This window comes from Condylostylus longicornis, unplaced genomic scaffold, assembly GCF_029603195.1.
Source record: "Condylostylus longicornis isolate FDR11 unplaced genomic scaffold, ASM2960319v2 ptg000135l, whole genome shotgun sequence".
In the NCBI taxonomy this organism is placed as follows: Eukaryota; Metazoa; Arthropoda; class Insecta; order Diptera; family Dolichopodidae; genus Condylostylus; species Condylostylus longicornis.
The window spans coordinates 2,843,744-2,866,582 of record NW_026578103.1 but is presented as its reverse complement, the minus strand read 5'-3'; the positions used below and the strand labels follow the sequence as shown (position 1 = coordinate 2,866,582).

Sequence of the window (22,839 nt, the reverse complement as noted above, 5' to 3'; positions counted from 1 at the left end):
TTAAAAATTAAAACGTACACCAAATCTTACTAATTTTTCTTTTTAAATAAATTTTAGTACTATTTTTTCAAAATCCACCTTTGTTTCATACCAAATATGACAAACAAAAGAAAAAATTTATTTATATTATAAATCTTCATTTTATTTAATAACACGAAAAATTAATATAATTATTCACAAAATTTAAATTAAAATTAAATTATAAACAGCAAATAAATTATTTTACCGCTCAGCGAAACAGCCTTTTTGTACGAAATTTATATATTATGAACTAAAGAATTCTGTAGAATAAGGTTGTACAAAAGAATTCATCTTTTGTACAACCTTATTCAATAGACACAAATACAAAAATATTAACATTTCTTGTACCTTATAGGAGTTTATGATTCATAGACTGTGTTTAAAAGCAGTATTTGCACTTATTAAAGGGAAAAGTGCTACAGTACAAACCATTGGTTTGATCCAACTTCCCAACATTATCTAATTTGACAAAAATTTTTTTGTTTACATCCAAAAGAAACGATAGCTTTTATTTATTTTTGAAAATTAACTCAAAAAATGCAATTTTTAGTACATGAAGTAACACATTCAAAGTGTATGAAAACTTTTTTGACCGGCTGTATTTCATATTTCAAAGAACGAATATCAAGCTTTTGTATGACAAATTTTTGGATCTTTGATATACAAACTTTAAAATTGGTACAATTAATTAATACAATCAATAAATAACATTTTTTGATTTTATTATACACCCACAGTAAAGCAGGCAATCATTAAATTCATTTATTATGAAACAAACAATTTATTTCTCGTACATCTTGAGAAGATGAAAAATTATGAAATTGTAAAAAATTTGGAGAAAGCCCCCTAATGGCTAGTTGTTTTACAATTAAATTGACAAATATTTAATAACGTACACATATACCTAAATATTTATTATATTATATAATAATAAATTGAATATATGTACATATGTAAATGGAGTTTTCGTAATACTAAACAAATAGCTACTTAGATTTTTTTTTTATAATAGGGAAATATAAGATAAACATATTACACATATACATATATAATAACACTCACGTCAGGTAATTCTTGCCAATCAATATTATATACCTTCATGAACTTAAAGAACCAGCGTATTTTTTCAGCTTTCCAAAACAAAAAGAAACATAATACAATGTGTTGACGTCATATACAAAGATTTTATATTTCTATATTTTACAATGGTACACGAATATAGTACACATTTTGTACATAAACATGCGTACATATTATATAAAATGACAAAAGTTTTAAAGACTGCTTGTTTAAAATTGCTTATTGCATTAATTATAAAAAGAAAATGTTGATCAAAACAGAAAGATGAAAATAAAAAAAAATAAATGAAATAAAAGAAAAAGAATTTTACCCCCAAACCTTATTATTATTTTTTTTAATATTTTACTTTTGCAACACAAAATATTTTCATGCTATGCTAACAGACTTTCATTTAAAAATCATACAGTATCCGTTAAACCACCGATGCAATCACTTGGATTTACTTATATAATTGTGCTTGTAAATAAATTTTCTTCCGTCTACCATGCAGCAGACCTACTAAAACATCAACATCTAGTCGTTTTGTATTTAAGCTTTGCTTTATAAAATTTTTAAAGTTTACTCGTACTTGAGGTGAAAACAAAAAAAAATCAAATTTTGTTTTTCTCGTTTTTTTTTTAGTCGTCTGTTGAACTTTCTTTATAACGGTTGACTTAGTTCTTCGTAGTTTGTTTCAATTTGTACTCACTCTAATTTCAATGTAATTAATTTTGTCTTCATATTCAATTTATTATTCATATTATATCTAATTATTAATTATAACGAACTGTGAAAAATAAAAATTACAAATTAAAAAAAAAGATTTTTAATAAAATTTTGGAGTTTTCATATTGTTTTTTTGGGATAAAAACAAAGATAAACGGAAAATGTCTGAACTATTGTTTCAGAATCCAGTGGAAAGGATAATATCATTTATTTATGATTTGTTAATATTTGGATTAAAATCAATTTTCTTTATATTGGAAGCAATTTATTTGTCAATTTTACCAGATCGTTGGCGAAAAGAAAAGGTAAATTTAATAAATTTTTTTTATTAAATTTTAATAAGTTTAATAATAATTTATTGAGCCATAATTTTGAGTCTGTATAAATAATTTACAAACTTATTTAAATGTAAAAGTCACTACTCTTTTGAAAAGCACGGAAATAATGGCAAAATATAAAAAAAAAATAATAAAAATAATAATACAAAAGTATAATGTTAAAGTTTTTTCATCATTTGATTAACATGCACTGTTACCAAATAAGTTTTCAATTTTCCCGCAATTAAAGACTGTAAATAGTTTACAATAACTTTATTTGTAATAGGACTCAAAAATTGATAAGCAAGCGATTTAAGCGAGAAAGAAAAGATTTAAGTTAGTGAATGTTAAAATTTATACTCGTATAAATTTGAAAAAATCGAAAAATTGTTATGATGAAAATTTCCTTGACATTATGAAAGTTATTGTTATAATAGAAAACGTTTAAAGTACTGCTGAAACTATATAAGAGAAAACTATAGACTAAAGAGCGTTCTTTGCACAAAAAAAAATGTTCTCACGTCACTGCACTAAAAAAGGTAAAGCAAGGTTATTATAAATATAAAAAAGGTTATAACAAATTTTGTAAACTAGACTAGAAGATTCGTAAGAATAAAGCAAAATTTGGGTACAGACTAAAATAATTTCCAGTTGGAAAGTAACTTACTTATACTATAATTGACTTCTGAGCCCTCCATATAATATATGTAAATGATGTTATATATATATAGAAGTTAAATACATGTATATATATATATATATATATGTATGCTTAATGTGTAAGCCTTTCATAAAACTGTATTAGAAAATAATGAATGAGATACGAATAAAAATATATCCGTAAGAAAAATTAAATATTATTCGCACTTACATTTCCATATGTATATATGAATGTAGATGCTCTTATATTTTATATATACATATAAATACATTGACGTAAATATATTATATTATAATATTCAGTTGTACGTATACATTCAGATACAAAAATGAATAATGAATAGAAAACTAAAGAGATAAATTGGTAAAATTATTTATAGTTTTTTTTTGCTTTCAATTAATTTGCGAATTACATTGAATACGCGGTGATTTGCAATTTTTTGTTTTAATAAAAAGTTTGAGATTAATTTTAAGTTTCTTTTTTTCAAATTTTCTTATTACAAAATTTTATACATATAAGAAGAAGAAAAAACCAAATTTTTTTAACAAAAAACTTTTTCTTTTTTAATAAATTTGAACTTATGACCTTATAGAGTTTTTAAACTATTATATAAATACATACGTACATACATATACATACATAATTACTTTATAATAATTTTTCATAGACTACCAACAAAAAAATTGTACAAAGAAAATTATGTAACAAACTTTATATTATAAACATTATTGTGTTTGTCAGTAATATGTCGAAGATGGATCGAAACCTCTCAATAATATTATACCAGTAATATACTTGTTACACAACTCTCATATCTATTCGATCTACCTAACGTATATGTACGCCTTAAATGTTATTATGATTTGATTGTTGTAATATTGGTAATATTTTCGATTTGATTTTATTATAAATTTGAAATTTTTATAAATCTTATGCAATAAAACTACATTTTTATCGTTTATCCAAATTAATGTTTGATTGCTTAACTTTTAAAATCAAAAGGTAGCTTCATCTTATAGATATATTGGTACAACTTAATAATATTTGTGAATGTTTATATAATTATACATAGGTATAATAAATGGGAATTACATAATCATATCTGCATAGAACTGCATCTCATTTTCGCTTCAATGAGCCATTTGATGAAATATTAATTTTATAAAATTTGAATATGATTTTATATTAAATAAATTTTACATTGGCTTTTTTAATCACACATTAATATGTACATATGTATGTCAAATTTAACTGTGCTTACAAAATATTTTTGAAATTTTTTCTTAAAAATAGTTTTTATAATAGTTAATAATTCATTTTCACAAAAAGGAAAATTCGATATTTAATAAGCACAAGGGAGAAATTAAAATATATTGAATGAAAGCTAAATAAAGTAATGATCCAAGAATAGGAGAAAAATATTATAAAATTTTTAAATTTTAATTTAATCTACGTGAAATTTCAAATAAATTGAATGACAAAATAAGAAAGTAATATTTCAAAATGTAAAACTGTTAACACACTTACCTTTTTTTGATATTAAAATCAGAGCAATTTCGAATTTGCTTTTATTAAGGCAAATTAATGTGAATAATCTGAAAAAATAATTTGAAAATGATCTTAAATTTGTTTAAAAAATGAAAACCCTCAAGTTAATATGCATTTCTTAACTTTCATTGGAGACTTATATTAAATTAACAAGTTAAATAACTCGTTTTCTTTTGCCTCCTTCAATTTTTAAATTATCAATTTCAATGGGGAAAAAGAAAGTTTACAAGTGTGAATTTGAGCATTGTATAATAAATTTACAGTATATTTATTTTCCTTTCCTTTTGTTTTTAAAATAAAGCATAACTGAATGCGTTTGATTACTTGTGCATTGCATATGCCTACAAACATATTAAAAAATTAATTAAAAATTTCATTTAATTTACTTCATCTTTATATTTATGAGCTTCAAAAGAGTATAATCACATAATTTTTCTTAATAAAAATAGCTGAGGGCGTGTGTTACTTCCAAAATGTAATCCTCGAATTAATATCTAATGATCTTTTGTAATAACATAAAAGATTCAATAAATCAATAAAATTCATTGCACAGTTTTCAGTTTTTTTTCATAAAAATTATTATTTTGTAGTTTTGTATAGTGATTATTAAAAAAGATTAAAATACCAAAAAAAATAATACCAACACGGTTGAAGACGAATGAAAATGGTTGATTTAACATTACAAATTATAGGTATATATGTATAGTCGTTATGTAATATTAAAATATTACATAAAATATTATAAATTTTTCTTATAACGAAAATAATGTTTGGAAAATAAAATATTGTTTTTCGTCAATTGCTGTGTGTGATTAATGAAAAAGGTTTTTATGCTAATTTTTCCTTTGCAGCAACGCAAAAAACGCTAAAAATTAAAATTTAAGACCTTATGCAGCATAAGTACTAGATAATTTCAATTTTTATCGTAAAAATACACAAATCAGAGTATACTAACATTGTAATTAATTATTTATGGCTGTTACAAACGTATTTCATAAATTTTTGATGTGAATTTTGAATACAGTTATGCCCGCTTAAGTTTCCTTTCATAATTTTCTAAACTTTGCTCAGAAAAAGAAAGTTAAAAGCTTCAAGCCGAGTTTTACTTAGATTTAATACAATATCTTACAAGTCATATAGATATTTCTTCACCATATACATATATACTTTCTATACTTTACCATTATATTTACGCAGTAAAAGACAAGCTTATGTTATGAAATTTACACTAAAAATATTTCCTATTCTCTATAAATTTAATGTAGGTCTTTGAAAAGTGTTAACATTTCCAAAACATGAGATATGTATACATAGGTATACATTGTCCTAGGATTTATTTTCTCTTAAAAAAATGTAAAAGCATTAAAGGTAATGTAATTTTTGTTATAGCAATTTTATTTCATTTTCTCATTTCAGTACATTTAGATAAAAAAGAAATCTATATAGTTTTTTCTTCATCCTTTAAAATTTAGTTTCTTTGGCAATACTATCAATTTGCTTTGACATAGAGTAAAACTATTAAACATATCCTTAATTTCAAAGCTCAAATTGTATAACTTTCTTTGATTAATATTTATGAAAAAAGTTATATAATCTCATAAATTATTATAATGAAATTGTAGATAATACATATATATAAAAAAAACTATGTATATTAAATATCATAAAAATTAAAATGTACTTGAAAAAAAATTAAAAATTACGAACAAATATCAAAACAAATTTTTTGTAAGTACAAATAAATATTTTTTAAGTTTGTTTTTGAATTTAAGGAGTGCTCTCTTCAATATCATATCAAACTCTACAATTAGATACTTTAATGACAATTTCTTGTGTTATATATGAATATATTAACATACATCAAATTGTATAAGAGAATTTGTATACAATGTAACCTTACAACAAAATCTGACATATATAAGTAAACAAATAAAGCATAATTAAAATTATAAGAAGAAAATATCGTTTAATGTAGTAAAACTTTTTCAAAAGATTTAAACATCACCTCCTACCCATCCATATACACAATCATTAATAAACATACTATGGAAATCTTCAAGGTTTTTGTTATACGCATAGGTATTTATAATTAGCGCAAACAAAAAACTATATAGTTAATTCGAGCATCATTTTCAAAAAGTTTCGTTCATCGTGAAATTACTATGCGTACACACACTTAAGATAAAGATACATATATTCGCCTTAATATATTTTTTATTATTAGAATATTAAATTACTTATTGTAAATGAAAATAACAAAATTAAATAAATTTCGGAAATCTGTATATAAAATATAAATAAGTTGAATAACCTATAAATATTTGCATAGATAAATTGAATGTAAATTTACTTCAATTGTATGTACATGGAAATTATGTACACGACGCATAACTAATATTTATGGGAAGATTCAATTTTTATAATTTTTTCAACATGAATATAGCAGTTAAATATAGCTAGATTAAAAATAACAATATTTTCTTTGTTTGTGTCACACCTATTACTACATAATATACCATTGATATGCATTTAAAACATAAATACCTAAAAAATATAAGTAGGTTCTCATTATATATACGCAAGTTTAAATGGAAAAACAAAATTATTTTCGCGTTTTATTTTTTTTCTACTACAACTAATAAAATGTTAGTTTAAATTATTATAAAATTATATAGATATATCAAAAAAGAAATTTTCTTCTTGAATAGAGTTTACATGCAAAATTATAACAAGAGGATAAAGTATAGCATAAATATATTTTGTATTGGTGTATGAACAAGTGATGTGACTTGTATAATATAGCAATCTATGCGAATGTCAAATTATCATCCAAAATTATATTATAGATAGAAAAATGTTACATTATTCATTTTTTGACTAAAATAAATAAACAAAAATATTATAAAGTGTGTAAGTAATAAAGGAAAGGTAATCACGATCAATTAACAATGATATTTATGATGATTCCAAATAAAATACGACTTGAAAGAAGTTTAAATAAGACAATTTTTAAAAACAGCTTTTGGAAAAAGAAAAAATCCTATAGTGACCGCAATTTTGAAACCAATCAGCAAATAGTATAATTTTGACAAAATATAACAAAATGATCGCTAAATAAATTTTTATAAATCTTCCACACACAAAAATAAAAGACCCCAATCAATAAATTCATATTTTTTAGACCCCCTTTAGCCAAAAGTAAATTTTAAAATTAAATACCACTTCTTGTTAACTTTTTTCTTTATGCCAAAATTTTGAAGTTTTATACAAATGATTTTTCAAGTTTCACAAACGCGACTGTATGAATTTTAAGAAATGTTTGAATTACAAATTGAATTACGAAAATAAATTCTGGTGGATCAAAGAAATATACTTCAACCACAAAGCATAATTTTTAAGAAATTTTTGAATAACCTTTTTTTAACCATGATTTTGTGTTAACTTTAAAAGTATTACTATGATGCATGTGAGATGGGAAGCATGATGTATGTTATATAGTTTTTTTAATATTATATAAATTAAGTCCTTCATTAATTACACCTTAATATGTAATACATCACAATATTTACATTGAAAATAAATATTCGGGCTTTACTAAATAAGCCTACTTTAAATTATATTATAAACACTACGGTAAATGTAACATATAAGTTGTGTATAACTTTCCATAAAACAAGATTTCTTTAATTTTAACACAAAATATATATCAACTTACGATTTTAAATCCTAAATTTTGATAACACTCAAAAAGATATATCTTTCAACCAACTTCTTTTACTTTACATAATAAGTAATTGATATTCATAACTCCATATAATATGGAGTCGTTTAAATATTGTAACATAGCGCGACAATAATTACTTTATATAAAATTACTAAATAGTATAAAAAATGGCATCAAAGATGAATTACAAACAATCGTCGTTATACTTAAAGTTGTTAATTCATGACACAATTTCATTTATCCAAAGTTGCAAGTTATACAATACAAATACAACAATTTGCCTTCAATGATTAAGAAATTTCAATATTCATTTAATAATGTTAACCATATTTAATTAAATTAAAAATCAAACAACCTTTATTTTTTCCACTTGGCCAATTTTTGATTTTCTTTTGATTAACAAAATAAAATTTTTGTATAATGTATGTTAAAAAATAATTAATTAATAGTCAACTTCATTTCCATAAACTTATTATAAATCACGAACTTTTTTCTTATTGTTCCAAAACTAATTAAAATAAAATAATATAATAAATAATAGTCAAAACAATTTCATTTAATTTAAAAAATTTGTCACCCTATTTAATTTTAATGGCTAAGAACGTCTTGAATTTCTCAATGATTCCAACACATTTACTCACATATTTTGTTTGTATACCATTGTAAACAAAACTAATTCTAACACAAAATACAATATAATAGACTAACAATAAATTAATAAAGGTACACATAATTGAAGAAAACATTCTGTATGATTGTAAAATTAACAAAGGAACTATATCTTTATATGTTTATTAGGAAATCCTATGAAAAAGAATAAAATTTTCACAAAAGTTTATCGTAGTTTGAATAAATATTATAACACCACAAAAAATATGTTCTTAAGTATATCTTATACAAAAATACAACATCTTTCTAACATCTTCCAAACTACTTGAATATTCTTAAATTTGTAATTAAACTACTCAAACTATTTAAATATTCGCATATTTTGCAATTATATTCATTGAAAGCACATGTCCAATCAATTTGGAAAAGAAGGTGTCTATATTAGTTCTAATCTTTCCGTCCGTCCATCCGTCCAATTATTTCTTCTATTGCGAAACAAAATAGGCTAACATCACAATATAACAAAATTGCCTTTGAAATTGACCGTTTTTAAAATTGTTTTTTTTTATAATTTTTAACATAGTTTTTCTCTTACACGGCGAGTTATAGAACTCTTCAATTTTATTAGTTCAACAAAAATTTCAAAAAAAAAACCTTAAAATTTCAATTTTCATTATTTCTTTTTCCAAGACTACTCTTAGAATTTCTATAAAAGCAAAAAGCTTATACGGTAAGTGTCAAAATCAAAAAAATATACAATTATATATTATAACCGATGTAGGAACTAATGTAACATTGTTTAAAAAAAAAAGAAGAGCCTTTTTGCCCGTTTAAGTGAAACATGTTACTTAGTAAATTATTAATTAAACTAATTAATTATTAGCGTTTCCTTAAACTATTTTTTTGATACAAATTATCATTATCATTCTATAATCGTGATTAATTTTTACTTCCAGAAAAAATACTTATGAATTTAAAAATTTTTTGAAAGTTTTCGAATAAACTTCGGAACTTTTTCAGCTTTGCATTTGTTTTGTTTTTGTATAATCTTGAATATTTCAGCAAAAATTTAAACGCTTTATGTTATGCATTTTCAATTTTCCTAACTATTATCAAAAATCAAACAAAAATTGTTTCGCTTTCTTTTCATGTATAGATGTTGTAATATACGTATATGTACATAAATAAATATTGTAATGTTGAAAATGAAAAGTAATTGATAATAAAAGTGAATATTGTAAGTTGAACAATTTTTATACCCTGCACCTTCATGAAGAGTACATTAACTTTGGTATGGAGTTTGTAACCACTTGAAGGAGTCATCTGCGATATGGACATATATATTATATGTTCTTGCTTAGCGCAAAATTCTGCTTTGATTTAGACATGTCCATTCGTCCATCCGTCCGTTCATCCGTCCGATGGCACGATAACTCAAAAGTGAATAATGCATTCGATACCAAACTTGCACAAGTTGTTTCTTTTGTTACTTTAAATATTTTGTTAATTTTAAATATTTCAAAAACTAATAAAGGCATAAATATTAAATTTTGTATACGTGTGTTCAATTACACTTCACATATGCTCTAAAAATTTTAATGGGATGGCTGCATCGGTTCGGTTGGCTGCCATACAATTCCAAAAGCAAATTTTATATTCGGAAAAATAATTAAGTCAGATTCATGAAACTTGAAAAATTTTTTATAAATTTCACTTAAAAATAAAATGAAAAAAAAATATTTTGAATTAAATTCTTTATTTAGAAGTTAGATTTCACTAAACTAAAGAATAAATCAAAGTTTGATATAATTAAAATCATTGAAATAAATTAGTGTATAAACAAATAAAGTTGGGTCAAACCAATGGTTTATATTGTAGAACTTTTCCCTTCAACAAGTGAAAATTCTGCTTTTAAATACAGTCTATGTATACCTATCACACTATTAAAATTATTTTCATTCATATACAAAACTATTTCTAGGATTGCATATATTTAGGATGATGCATATATGCAGTCTTTGAAATAAAGCAAAAATTAATATAAAGTGGGGTTAACATAATGCTCGATTTTAAAGTTTAATTGTGTGAGTTAAGAAAAGTAATTATATTTTTTAATGTCATGGAATTTACCGTCAACTTTTTGCGTTTATAGAAATATGAAAAAGCTTGCGGTTTCGGAAATATAAGAGGCGATAACTTTAGAGGGGGTGGAGATGGAAAAAAATTTTCTTCTAACGAAATTAACTATTTATTAATGTCTAAAAGCCCCTAAACTACAGCTTAAGCTTCTACAGGCTGGGATCTAGAAAAAAAACGACATCAAAAATTTGGAAAAAAAGAACTTTAGATAACGATTTAGATAGCCATTTTGTTTTTCTAAAGTTTAACTATAGTACAGCGCGGTAGGGGAAGCAAGCCAATGCCTTTCTGCGTTTGCAAAATTTCAAAAATACTTATGGTTTCATTGCAACAAATATTTAAAAAACTCCATTTTTAGGGTTTTAGGGGGGTAAAACTTCTCGAAGGAGGGGGAAGATAGGTAAAAATTTTGTTCTACGGAAATAAATTTCTAGTAAAGATCTACGTACGTATTAAATTTCAGCTTTCTATCTTCAAGGGTGTAGAAGTTTTGTAAACAAACAAAATGTCCACGGACGGACGGACAGAGTGAAACTAATAAGCACTTTTTTTCAAAAAAATTTTGGAAAAGTGCTAAAAAGTAAAGTAAATGAAAAGTAATTTCGTCTTTTTAATAAAAGCTTCAAGTTTTAAGGCTTAAGAGCAAAATGGAAAAATCGTGAAAGAATTTTATTTTGATTTAACGCTTAATTAAGTATGCGCATACTTAAAATCAATTAAATATATTTAGAATTTTAAATGTTTCAAAATGTATTCAAACAAGATACAAATTAATATTAATTATTTACATCAAACTTATTTTAAACGTTCACTGAATATTAAATGTCAAATTTAAATACAATGCCAAAAATTCTACACTTATGGTAAATTGTAGGATATAATGGTGGAGGCGTGCCTTTTTACGAAAAAATTGTTCAATATTATTCTCTAATATCCTCTAAATACATACATATTTTAAAAGAAACGCTTATAAAAATCTGGAAAATATCCGTGACTTCACTAATGCTTTATAAAAAATTTAAGTACAGTATTAATACGATTGCACTACCGTCTCAGAGCTTTCAATACATTTACATTGTACAAAAAACTGCTATAGATTTTGATACATTTTGGAATACAATTTTTATAGTATTAACTTTAAATTGAATTGCTTCAATTTAAAGCTCTCTGCAAGTGTTAAATTTTAACAAACGTTACCAGTTCATTAAAAATATAGCATTATGGGAAAAACTTTATAACTAGCACTTTATTACCTGAAATATATGCTACTTTATTTAGTTGGTTATTTCTGATAATATTTATATGAATAGTATAAGAAAAGCGTGCTCGAATTTTTCGATACCCAATTTACTTTTATTTTACGTATCCACTACATATAGAGCGCATTTAGGAAAAGCGTACAATGTCAACAGCTTTAAACAAAACTTTTTGGAATGTGATACTCGTACTTTGTAAAGTTTACGTATTAAGCGCATTATTGAAGTCACGGTATTTGATATCAAGTAATTTGAATCTTATTATAATTTGTTATATAATTAACGATTTAATACATCTTGTTTTAGGTACATATATTATATATGTAAGTTTTTAAACGTATGATAAAAATTTTAATTGTATTTTTAATTGTTTTTTACCGCTACCGTTGCTGAACATTCGAATACCCATTGTTTCTCTTTCATATGAAAATTTAATTTTTAATATGTGAATAAAAAAGTACTTAATTGTATTCACTTCATATTCAAATGAATTATAAGTATTTGCATGAAAAATGTTAAGAGTTGAAACATAAGAAAGTTTAAGCGGCCAATAATATCATTTTGACTTATTTATTGTAGAAAATTATTTCTCGTTTATACTGGAAATTGTAGCATAATAATGCCCACTTAAATGCGCTTCAAAAAATCCAATTTTTGTAAGCACTTATCCGAGTACAACTCTTAAACGAACTCGTTTAACTGCGCAAATAAAAGCAACCAAGCGGGTTTTCAATAATGTTTAACACATTATTCAAAATATAGAAGAAGTAAGCAAAAAATTTCCTCCTGTACCCACGAAAAAAATTGAAATGGCTTATGTAATTGTTAAATTTAATTTGACATTAGACATATGCGCATTTTCAAAAACTTTTAAAAATATTTTTTTTGTTGCTGTGCCTGAGGTAGCAAAATGTTTAATTTTAGAAGAAATTGAGAAAAATGTGATAAAAAATGAATGCTGTTAAACGATTTGCGCAGTTATATAAAAAGCAATTAACGTAATGGAGAAACTAAAGGTTCTAAGAAAGTTGACGCACTTAAATAAACAGGAAACGCAGTTAAGCGGAAAGCAACTAAACGGATATAACTGTATTTGGTAGCTATTAGTAGCGAAAAGTCAAAATTTAGGTATTACAAATGGAATGTTAACTTCTGGTTGTAAATTTAAATTTTTGAGTTTTATTTTCCTAAAATGTTATCACGATAATATAAAGCTATAATTGTTGTATTTGTAAATAAAAGTGAAAGCCGATTTTTACACGTTTTGTATTAGAAAAATACGTATTAATATTTATATGTATGTATATATTTTCACTTTTAAAATGCCGGTAGTTATTAAATAAAATAACTTAGGTTGAAGTGTTTGTGTGTATAATTATTTACTACAAATATGTGTAAATACGTTTAATATTTGTGTTTTTTTTTGAATATTAAACTTCATACAATAATTCAAAACACATATGTATATACATATATATATGTATATAAGTAATATACCTTGGAATTTATTTTTATTGTATGTTCAATTAGTTGGGTTGCAAATTAACTTAACTTATCTCGTTTAAAACATAATTTATTAAAGTCTCAATTTAAGATTCCTAAAGATCTATATTTTAAGTAGCTACGGGATAAAGAATCTGTTACATATCTAGCTATGTAGAGTTTTTGCTTTTTTCTTCTTTAAGAATTTATTCATCGGGACTTAAAGAAAAATTTAAACCAATAAACATTTTAATACAAAAGTATAATGCAAACTATGGAAATTTATTCAATAATTATTACTAATCTAAAATACTTATTATATACAATAATTGTACATATGTATATCTAATTATATATATAAAATATTAAATATTCTTTAATTGCAATTTCTAACAAATTCCTTAATTATTTTAAATTTTGCAATTATTAACTGGTACTCGCAAAGTGCCTTAAAGTTAGAATCAATATGTCATTTAAGTGATCAACATAATTTTGTTGGATCCTTTGTTTAACGATAAAAATTTTGTTTGATAGTCTATAGGCAATAATTGTTTTAATTGTATCTATATATTAGGAAGCTTTTTAAAAATTGTATATAATATCCCAAGATTTTTATATATTATTTTGAAATATTAAATATAAATAAAATACTCTTTTTTACGTAAAAGAAAAAATAATAAGAAATATGACACGATCAATGGAATTTAAACAAAAAACAGAAAAAAATTGAGTACAGGCACTTGTTAGATATATAAAGACATTATTAAAAACACATAGTACATATACATAAATGCCATTAAAAAATTGTATACAAATATCACCGCTAACATTTTTACAATATGATACAGTAGTAAAACACAATATGAGTTGATTAACATTTGGAATATGTAAAAAAACTAGGTTCTCCCTATTTTTCAATTTTGTTATTGTTATATCTATGGAAATGTGTACTTTATTATTAAAGGCGAATAATTTGTTTTTAATCGTTTTTTTTTTTTTTGTTACTCACATAAATACATATATATTTTATTAACATGTGGGTATATCTTATTAAGAATTTTATACTACAAATTAGTACAAAAGAAGCATTATTTTTTATATAATTTTGTGAGTGCTCAATTTTGTTACTAATATGTACATATGTACATACATATGTTGAAATTTGTAGATTATACTTTTAAATTTTTGATACGCAAATGATTTAACGATAGAAAAAGATTTCTATTTGAATCAGACGTGATCGGAACATTAGTTTTCAGTTAAAATTTTTTTTTTCTACCTATATCTAAGAAATAGTTGAAGCTGTAATATTCCAACAGTTACGCAGATATGTATCTTTTTTTTTTATTTCTATTATTGTTTATTTAGTTCGACCATACGAAGTACATTTGACTAGGAATTTTATTCGAGAATTTTTATCGAGTAATTTTTCTACTTCGCTATTTTAATGTTGATGAAGACGGTTATAGTGCTTCAGTGTTGAAATCTTTATTTTTGCCTCCATTGTTTTGATCTGTAGATCTCGATGAAGGTCACTGTTTCTGATGTACCATGGTGCTCGTACAATTGTCCGTAATATTTTATTTTGTGTGCTCTGTATAATGTTGATATTAGTTTTTTTAGTGCATTCCCAAATTTGAATGCCATATTGCCAAATTCGCTTCAAAACCTGCTTGTAGATAAGTATAGTTTATTTTTTAATGATAACTTTGCCTTTTTGAATTTATTAATGATAACTTTGATTGAATATGGTGTTTGAATATGGCATACGTTTACAATTTTTTGCTAGTAAAGTTGATGTGTATTATTTTTTTATCACTTAACTTGATACTCGTTCATTTAACTTGTTAATGTCGTTCACAGCTTTTTGCACTCTATTTGTTGATGAGTAAATATTGTTGCCCATTGCTTGATGGCTGTGTAGTCAGCAAATGTTGCTAGTGTGACTTCTTCATTAGTTGGTATATCATTAGTGTACAGCAAATACAAAATAGGCCCAAGAAAACATCATTGAGGTACACCCGCCGAAATTCCTTTAAGATCAGAGTATTCGACTCCATACTTAACACGAAATCTTCTTTCTCTTATATATGACTTCAATATTTCAAAAAATTGTTTTGGAAGTTGTTTATGTAGTTTGTATTCAAGTTCATCATGCCAGCCCTTGTAAAAAGCCTGAGATACGTCGAGGAAAACGCCTGTACAAATGGTCTTTTCTTCTAGGGCTTCTTCAATTGAATTGATGATGCGGTGAACCTGTTCAGTAGTGGTGTCATGGTGTGCTTTTTTCGGAAGCCGAATTGATGCGACGGTATATGCTTTCTCTCAATTATAATTTTTATCAACCTTTCATACAATTGCTTTTCAAACATGACTTTTGCTATTTTCCAATTGTGGAACATGCTTTAATTGGAAACAACTATTTATTATGTGTGTTAACTTTTTCAGCGCTTTTCTGGGAACTCCTTTATCATTTCAGCTGTTATCATGTCAAATCCTGGAGATTTGTTTTTCAACCCCTTATCAATAGTTATTTTTTGTTCCTCCATTGTAATCAACGGTATTTCTAGATTATCCACTCTATTAATTTGTCAAATATTTTCTTTATTAGTTTGCTGAGGTAGCAAACCTTTTCTTTGTGAAAAGGTTTGCTACCTTTTTGTTCTTTTTTCTTTTGAAGATGTTCTGCAAACCGGTTGGCTTTTTGTTTTGACTTTTGGCCCATGTACCGTTTGCCATTTTTAAAGGTTTGTGACATGTATTATCGGTATCTTGATGCTTTTGATCGCCTTCCACTGAGAGTATTCCATGTTTCTTTCAGCAGTTAAATTTTTAACGTATTTATTAGTGGATTTTAACTTTCTTTTACTAATTTTCTTATCTTACTTAAATCATATTTACCCTCTATATATGAACGAAATTGACCTTTGGCAACATAAATATCAATTAAGTTAGAGTACCAGTTGTAAATAACTCGCAGTTCATTCGCTCCTTTGAAAAGCTGCCGACCTTCACGACTTATAAGTTGTGAGCCCCAAAAAGTATGCTTGGCATTCCAGTCTGCCCCAATAATAAAAATATTTCTGACCATATCAAAAATATGGACGTACTGTTCTTTTTTGGTTACATGTCTTGGCGGACATGTCTTGTAGGTGGTAGTATTTCATAAAATTGATTTGGAAGTTGTAACTTAAACTTCTTAACTTAAAAGCAAAGAGGAACCTTTTACTATTATTCTTTTAAAAGTGGCGAATAAAATTTCCAAAGTGTGGAAAACAAACGTGGGTTTTTAGACATCTCTCCTTTTTACCGACCGTATTGTGTATACTCGTACAATAGGTAGGTGATGTGATGGCAACAAATTTTGCATATCGAGTTTTCGGTGGGAATGCACTTCTCTCCATAGGGAAGTGTATAAGTAAACTATTTTTAGCAACCTGTCGATCTGTGTGTGCACGCGTGTATCTCAAGTTCGACTGAACCGATTTGATGAAATTTTATATGTAAGTTTATCTCGACCATTGCACGGATTGACCAACTTTTGGGATATATCAAGCCTCGGGAACTGCATACTTGAATTTATATATAGCAATAAATTAATGATTATGAATGAGGGCAATAGGCCGACATTCATAAATGCAATTAAGGAAGAGGTCCTTGACATCACCCTTTGCACTGAATTTATCGGCAGTAGGGTTGGTGGATGACATGTCTCAAATGAGACATCCATGTCCGATCATAGGCAGATTAGGTTTGATATCATGGTCTCCGGGGGCCTGGCAGAAGAAATTTACCGGGTGCCCCAATCCACAGATTGGAGTCAATTCGAAACGCTCCTCATGGATGGGATTGGATCCGTTCCTGCTTCTGTCAGGACGGTGATGGATATCGAACTGGCCAGCGAGGCCCTGACGGCGGCTATTACTAATGCCTATCACGGGAGCTGCCGCGCTAAGCCGAGGCGGAGCAATAGGAAGTTCCCGTGGTGGAATGAAGAGCTTTCAAGGCTTAGACTAAAGACCAGAAAGCTATTCAATAAGGCCAAGGCGTCAGGTTCGTGGGAAGAGTATAAGGACTCACTCACAAAATACAATAAAGAAATTAGGAAAGCGAAGAGAATCTCGTGGAGGGCGTTCTGCAAGGGCATTGATGAACTCCCCAGCAGTGCGCGTCTTCACAGGGTGCTTTCCAAAAAGTATGCTAGCGGGTTGGGCCTAATGGAACGTCCTGATGGCTCCATGACTGAGAACGGAAGGCAGACGTTGGAGCTTATGGCGTCAACGCACTTTCCTGACTCGGAGATTCTTAGGAATTACTCAAATGCGGTCATCGAACCGAGGGCATCCTGGCCCAGGAGAGATGACTGGCAACGCTCCCGCTTAGTCTTCACGATGGGCAGGATTAGATGGGCTGTTTTCTCTTTCAAGCCCTTCAAATCTCCAGGTGATGACGGGATATATCCTGCATTTTTGCAGAGGGGTTTCCAACATATCGCTAGAGCACTGTTGGAAATTTTTCGTGCCAGCTATGCGTGGGGTTACATCCCTCAGGCATGGAGGGTGGCTAAAGTGACGTACATTCCGAAGGTGGGTAAGCGACCAAGCAACCACCCAAGGTCTTTCCGTCCAATCAGCCTTACTTCTTTTCTATTGAAAGCAATGCAAAAAGTGATTGATAGATTTATACGGGACGATGCACTGGGAAGCAATCCCTTGCACGAATCTCAGTACGCCTATCAGTCGGGAAGGTCTACTGTACTCGCTCTGCAGAGTCTGGTGGGGGTCCTTGAAAACTCACTGGAAGTGCGGGAGGTGGTAGTTGGCTGCTTCCTTGATATAGAGGGAGCTTTTGGCAACACCCCATATCATGTCATCTGTGAGCCGTTGCACAAACATGGTGCAAAGGCGTTGAGTTAAACATAAATCCAAGCAAGAGCACTTTGGTCGCCTTCACCAGACGCAGAAGCAGGGACGGATTAACGAGCCCGATTCTGTTTGGTGAACGTATTAGTTACTCGAGGGAGGTGAAGTATCTGGGGGTAACCCTGGATGATCGTCTCTCTTGGAATACCCATATCGATAGAGTTATCGGGAGAGCTACGGTACTTAGGTCGGGTTCGAGCGTGTGGTATGCGGACGGGTCCAAAACGGAGTCGGGTGTGGGTTCGGGCGTATACGGTGTCCGCCCGGACACGCGTGTATATGCAACCCTTGACCCGTATTGCACAGTGTTCCAGGCCGAAATACATGCAATAGAGATCTGTCTGAGAATCAATTTGGAAAGGGGGTATAGAAACCGCACCATCTATGTGTTCTCAGACAGCAGGGCTGCACTGCTGGCGCTCCGTTCAGCTCAGGTTACATCCAAGCTGGTCTGGAGCTGCCTTGCTGCACTTATGGAATTGGCATCGGAAAACAGAGTGATGCTCATTTGGGTGCCGGGCCATAGTGGCCATGCGAGCAACGAAGTTGCCGATGAGTTGGCGCGGAGGGGATCTGGGGCTGCCTTTGTGCAGCCGATGCCTTTCTGTGGTCTGCCTTCTTCCGCCGTGGGGGCCAGGCTTGCCAGCCTACTCGCGGCGGAATGCGGTCGTCACTGGCGGGACACGAAAGGGTGCCCTCATGCGAAGGTGTTTATTCCGGCGTGCTCCGGCGGATTCGCCGCGGAGTTGCTGGGGATGAGCAGGAGCCGGGTTCGCACTATTGCGAATTTCTTCACGGGGCACTGCCCGGTGAAGTACCACCTGCATAGGCTGGGGAAGTCGGGCTCCCCCCTGTGCAGATTTTGTGGGGGTGGCGATGAGACCGCCGTGCACATTCTCTGCGACTGTCCGGCACTGGCTCTGCGACTGTCCGGGACGGGGATATTATAGACGGGAGAGTGGGGTGGCTACAATAAGTCAAAAATGGCTGCGGTGGCTTGGGGGGATGCTCCTGTCCCACTCGGTTCCCTTGGAATCTACATCTACATCTACATTTTTGATCATTTTGAAGAAAATATTCAACCGATTTACTTGAAATTTAATATATAAGCGAAACCTCCTAACTTTTGGAAGAAAGCAAGCGTCAGCAGCTAGACGTTTACTACGGACCAAATGTACTTTTTTGCGTATATAAAGATTATAATTAACCGATCTCATTGAAATTTAATATTTAAATTCCTCGTACTAAAACAATGAACATATAAATTTTTTGGAAAGATCAGGGCTCGAAAACTGATGTGCGGTCGATTTTACATTTGAGTTCTAGTTGTTACCGAAACTAACTGGCGAGCATTTCAGGGAATTCGGGTAGCACAAAGCGAAACTCTACTAAGAGCTAAATTTACATTTTTCTAGGTATGTTCACTATAAGCTTACTAATGTCCTGAAAATTGGAAAGTATTTAACAGACATTTTTATAATATTCTGTAACACTTTTACTTACCTAGACAATACACATTGCGGTCAGTTATATGCGCTGACCACATCAGATTTTTTATTTATAATTATATATGATTAGATATGACATCGTAGATATTTGTTATGTTCATACATATATACATACATGTAAGTATATTAACATACATATTAATATGCCATGTATATTATGTGCATATACATACACTTATGTACATAATATATGCACTTATCCCTGCTCATATTCTTATTTTTGCAGGATGTTTCCGGAAAAGTTGTTCTAATAACAGGCGGTGGTGGTGGAGTAGGTCGATATTTAGCTCTGAATTTTGCAAAACTAAATTCAAGAGTTGTTATATGGGATATAAATTCAGAAGGTAATTTTATTTTTCGCAGGTTTTTTTTATTTTTAGTACAAACAAGTTAATTATTGAAATTAAATTCAAGATTTTGAAATTTATTTTTGTATATAAACAATGTACATATTAAAAGTATATAATATATACATACCTACATTAATTATGTACTTATATACCTACATATATGTATGTACAAAGGTTATGTACATAAGTATATACAAAAATGTGCATATTCAACGTGGCTTATGTTCATATAAAAGAAAGCATAAACATGTGAAAGAAAGCATAAAGAATTCTGTGAACCTACATATACAGTATTGGCCAAAACTAAAGCAACCATCTACTACAATTTTACGTATTTATGCATAAATTTTAAAAATAATATATAGTTCTTGCGTTTAATTTTTTTTAATAAACTAAATACATATAAAGAAAATGGGTAAGTTGAGATAATCTCCCGAAACTTTAATCTGGCTTACACTTCTTTTCTGTTCTTTTTTTGGTACGGCAGCTTCTAAACATTCCTAGCCTATAGTGGTTTTTACTAAGTGGTCCTGCTGTGATGTATTTTTTCTAGGTCTACCTTTAGAACGTTAAACATATATAGTGCCGGTTGATTTATATTTTTTTAATTGCTCGTGAAATTATTGAAAAATTAATTGGAATATTCAGTATTTATTTCATAGCGGGATAATCCCTCTTAAAATTCGTTAACAAGTATTTTTCCTAAACTCACAATATACTTTATTCTAGCCATCATAAAATTAAATACTATATCTAAAAAACTAGTAGTGTATTCATCAACTATTTTTGAATAATTCAATAGAATTTCTGTATAAAATTTACCTAAAAATATTATCAAATACGTTTTGTGAGAAAAATTTTTCAAACATGTTGAATTTACTTTTTCTTTTAGTATTTCCAAGAATAAAATTAAGGGCTCGTACTTTCAAAAACCGGTCGGGTAAAAAAACTTGTTTTGTAACTAGTATTTTTTATGTTTTTAATTTTTTCTTTCTAACATTTGAATAAATAAAAATAATAAGGAAACAAATTTTTAGCTTTTGTTTTTACAGTTTTTTACCAAGAAATATAAATATTGCGTTTGGGGTTGCCTTAGTTTTGGCCAATACTGTACATATACATACTTAGTTTTATGAAATTTAATTATAAACCAATTACCAAATCAAACGAGATTTCTGAATAAATATTTTATTTTAAGGAAATGCACATGAAATTTACTACTACTGTATTAATAAAAGAATATTTTCAATTACCTTTTTTTATTTTAAGCAATTAAAACGACTACAGATCTCTTAACAAGTCATGGATATTCATGTAAAGGATATATTGTAGATATATCCGACAAAGAACAAGTTTATCAAAGTGCTCAATTATTACAAAATGAAATAGGGGCTGTCAATATTTTAGTGAATAATGCAGCTATAGTTTGCTGTAAACCATTTTGGGACTTGCCCGATCGAGTCATAGAGAATACATATAATATAAATGTAATTTCACATTATTGGACAGCAAAAGCATTTTTACCGCAAATGATGGAAAGAAATGATGGCCATATTGTAACAATTGGCTCTGTAACTGGTTTGCTGGGAACATATGGATGTTCAGATTATAGTGCGACAAAGTTTGCTTTAAATGGTTTTCATGAAAGCTTATTCACAGATTTAAGAGCTCATGGTTATAATAATGTACAAATGACACTAGTTTGTCCTTATTATATTAATACAGGTATGTTTAATGGTGTAAGACCAAGACTATTTCCAATGCTAGAACCAGATTATGTAGCTGAAAGAGTAGTAACAGCCGTTAAAAGAAATGAAGTTTGGTGTGTCTTACCAAATCACGTTAGAACTTTATTGCCATTGAAATGGTTAGTAACATTTTATTAAATAATATTCATAATGTAAACAGTACTTTTTTAGTTTCTTACCTTCGAAAATGTGTTGGGAACTAATGTCTAGAGTGATCAGAGGTCCTGATTCAATGATGTTATTTAGAGGACGTGGGAAAGTTCCGGCCGGTTGATAAAAGTTACTTTATTAGTTTTAGTCATAATCTTACAATACGAATTAATTTAGTATATATATACAGGGTGATTCAAAAAGGTATACAACAACATATACCATTGGTTAGAGGGTCGAAAATGGGTAAAACTCTTGTTCCAGACTAGGTGCGAAATCTCGAGGGTTTTCGAGATACAGGGATTTTAACGAATTTTCACGAAATTTCTACTTATCCAAGCTTTTTTGATTAAAACTTCGGTTCCGAAAAAGACAGTTACAGGGATTTTAACGAATTAAAAGATGAATTCGTAAAAATCCCTGTATCTCGGAAACCCCTGAGATTTCACACCTAGTCCGGAACAAAAGTTTTACCTATTTTGACCCTCTAGCCAATGGTATATGTTGTTGTATACCTTTATAAATCACTCTGTGTATAAATATATACATATATATATATTGTATAAATATATATATATATATATATATATATATATATATATATGTACATATTATGATT

The 22,839-nt window shown here is 28.3% G+C and overlaps 1 protein-coding gene across 1 annotated transcript; it reads left to right on the top strand.

The window, feature by feature from the left end:
• The first annotated feature begins 1,525 nt into the window (after window positions 1-1,525).
• LOC129615281 (short-chain dehydrogenase/reductase family 16C member 6) lies at window positions 1,526-22,786 on the top strand. Its single transcript, XM_055530408.1, has 4 exons — window positions 1,526-2,111; window positions 20,199-20,316; window positions 21,592-22,189; window positions 22,242-22,786. The coding sequence occupies exons 1-4, from the start codon at window positions 1,968-1,970 to the stop codon at window positions 22,342-22,344; spliced, it is 963 nt and encodes a 320-aa protein (XP_055386383.1). The 5' UTR covers window positions 1,526-1,967; the 3' UTR covers window positions 22,345-22,786.
• Window positions 22,787-22,839: the final 53 nt, after the last annotated feature.

Bases quoted from the DNA above. Each gene is read 5' to 3' on its own strand.
- LOC129615281 (XM_055530408.1), top strand. From the start codon at position 1,968: ATGTCTGAACTATTGTTTCAGAATCCAGTGGAAAGGATAATATCATTT. The intron at 2,112-20,198 runs GTAAATTTAATA...TTATTTTTGCAG, and splicing joins ATCGTTGGCGAAAAGAAAAG to GATGTTTCCGGAAAAGTTGT. The intron at 22,190-22,241 runs GTTAGTAACATT...GTACTTTTTTAG, and splicing joins ACTTTATTGCCATTGAAATG to TTTCTTACCTTCGAAAATGT.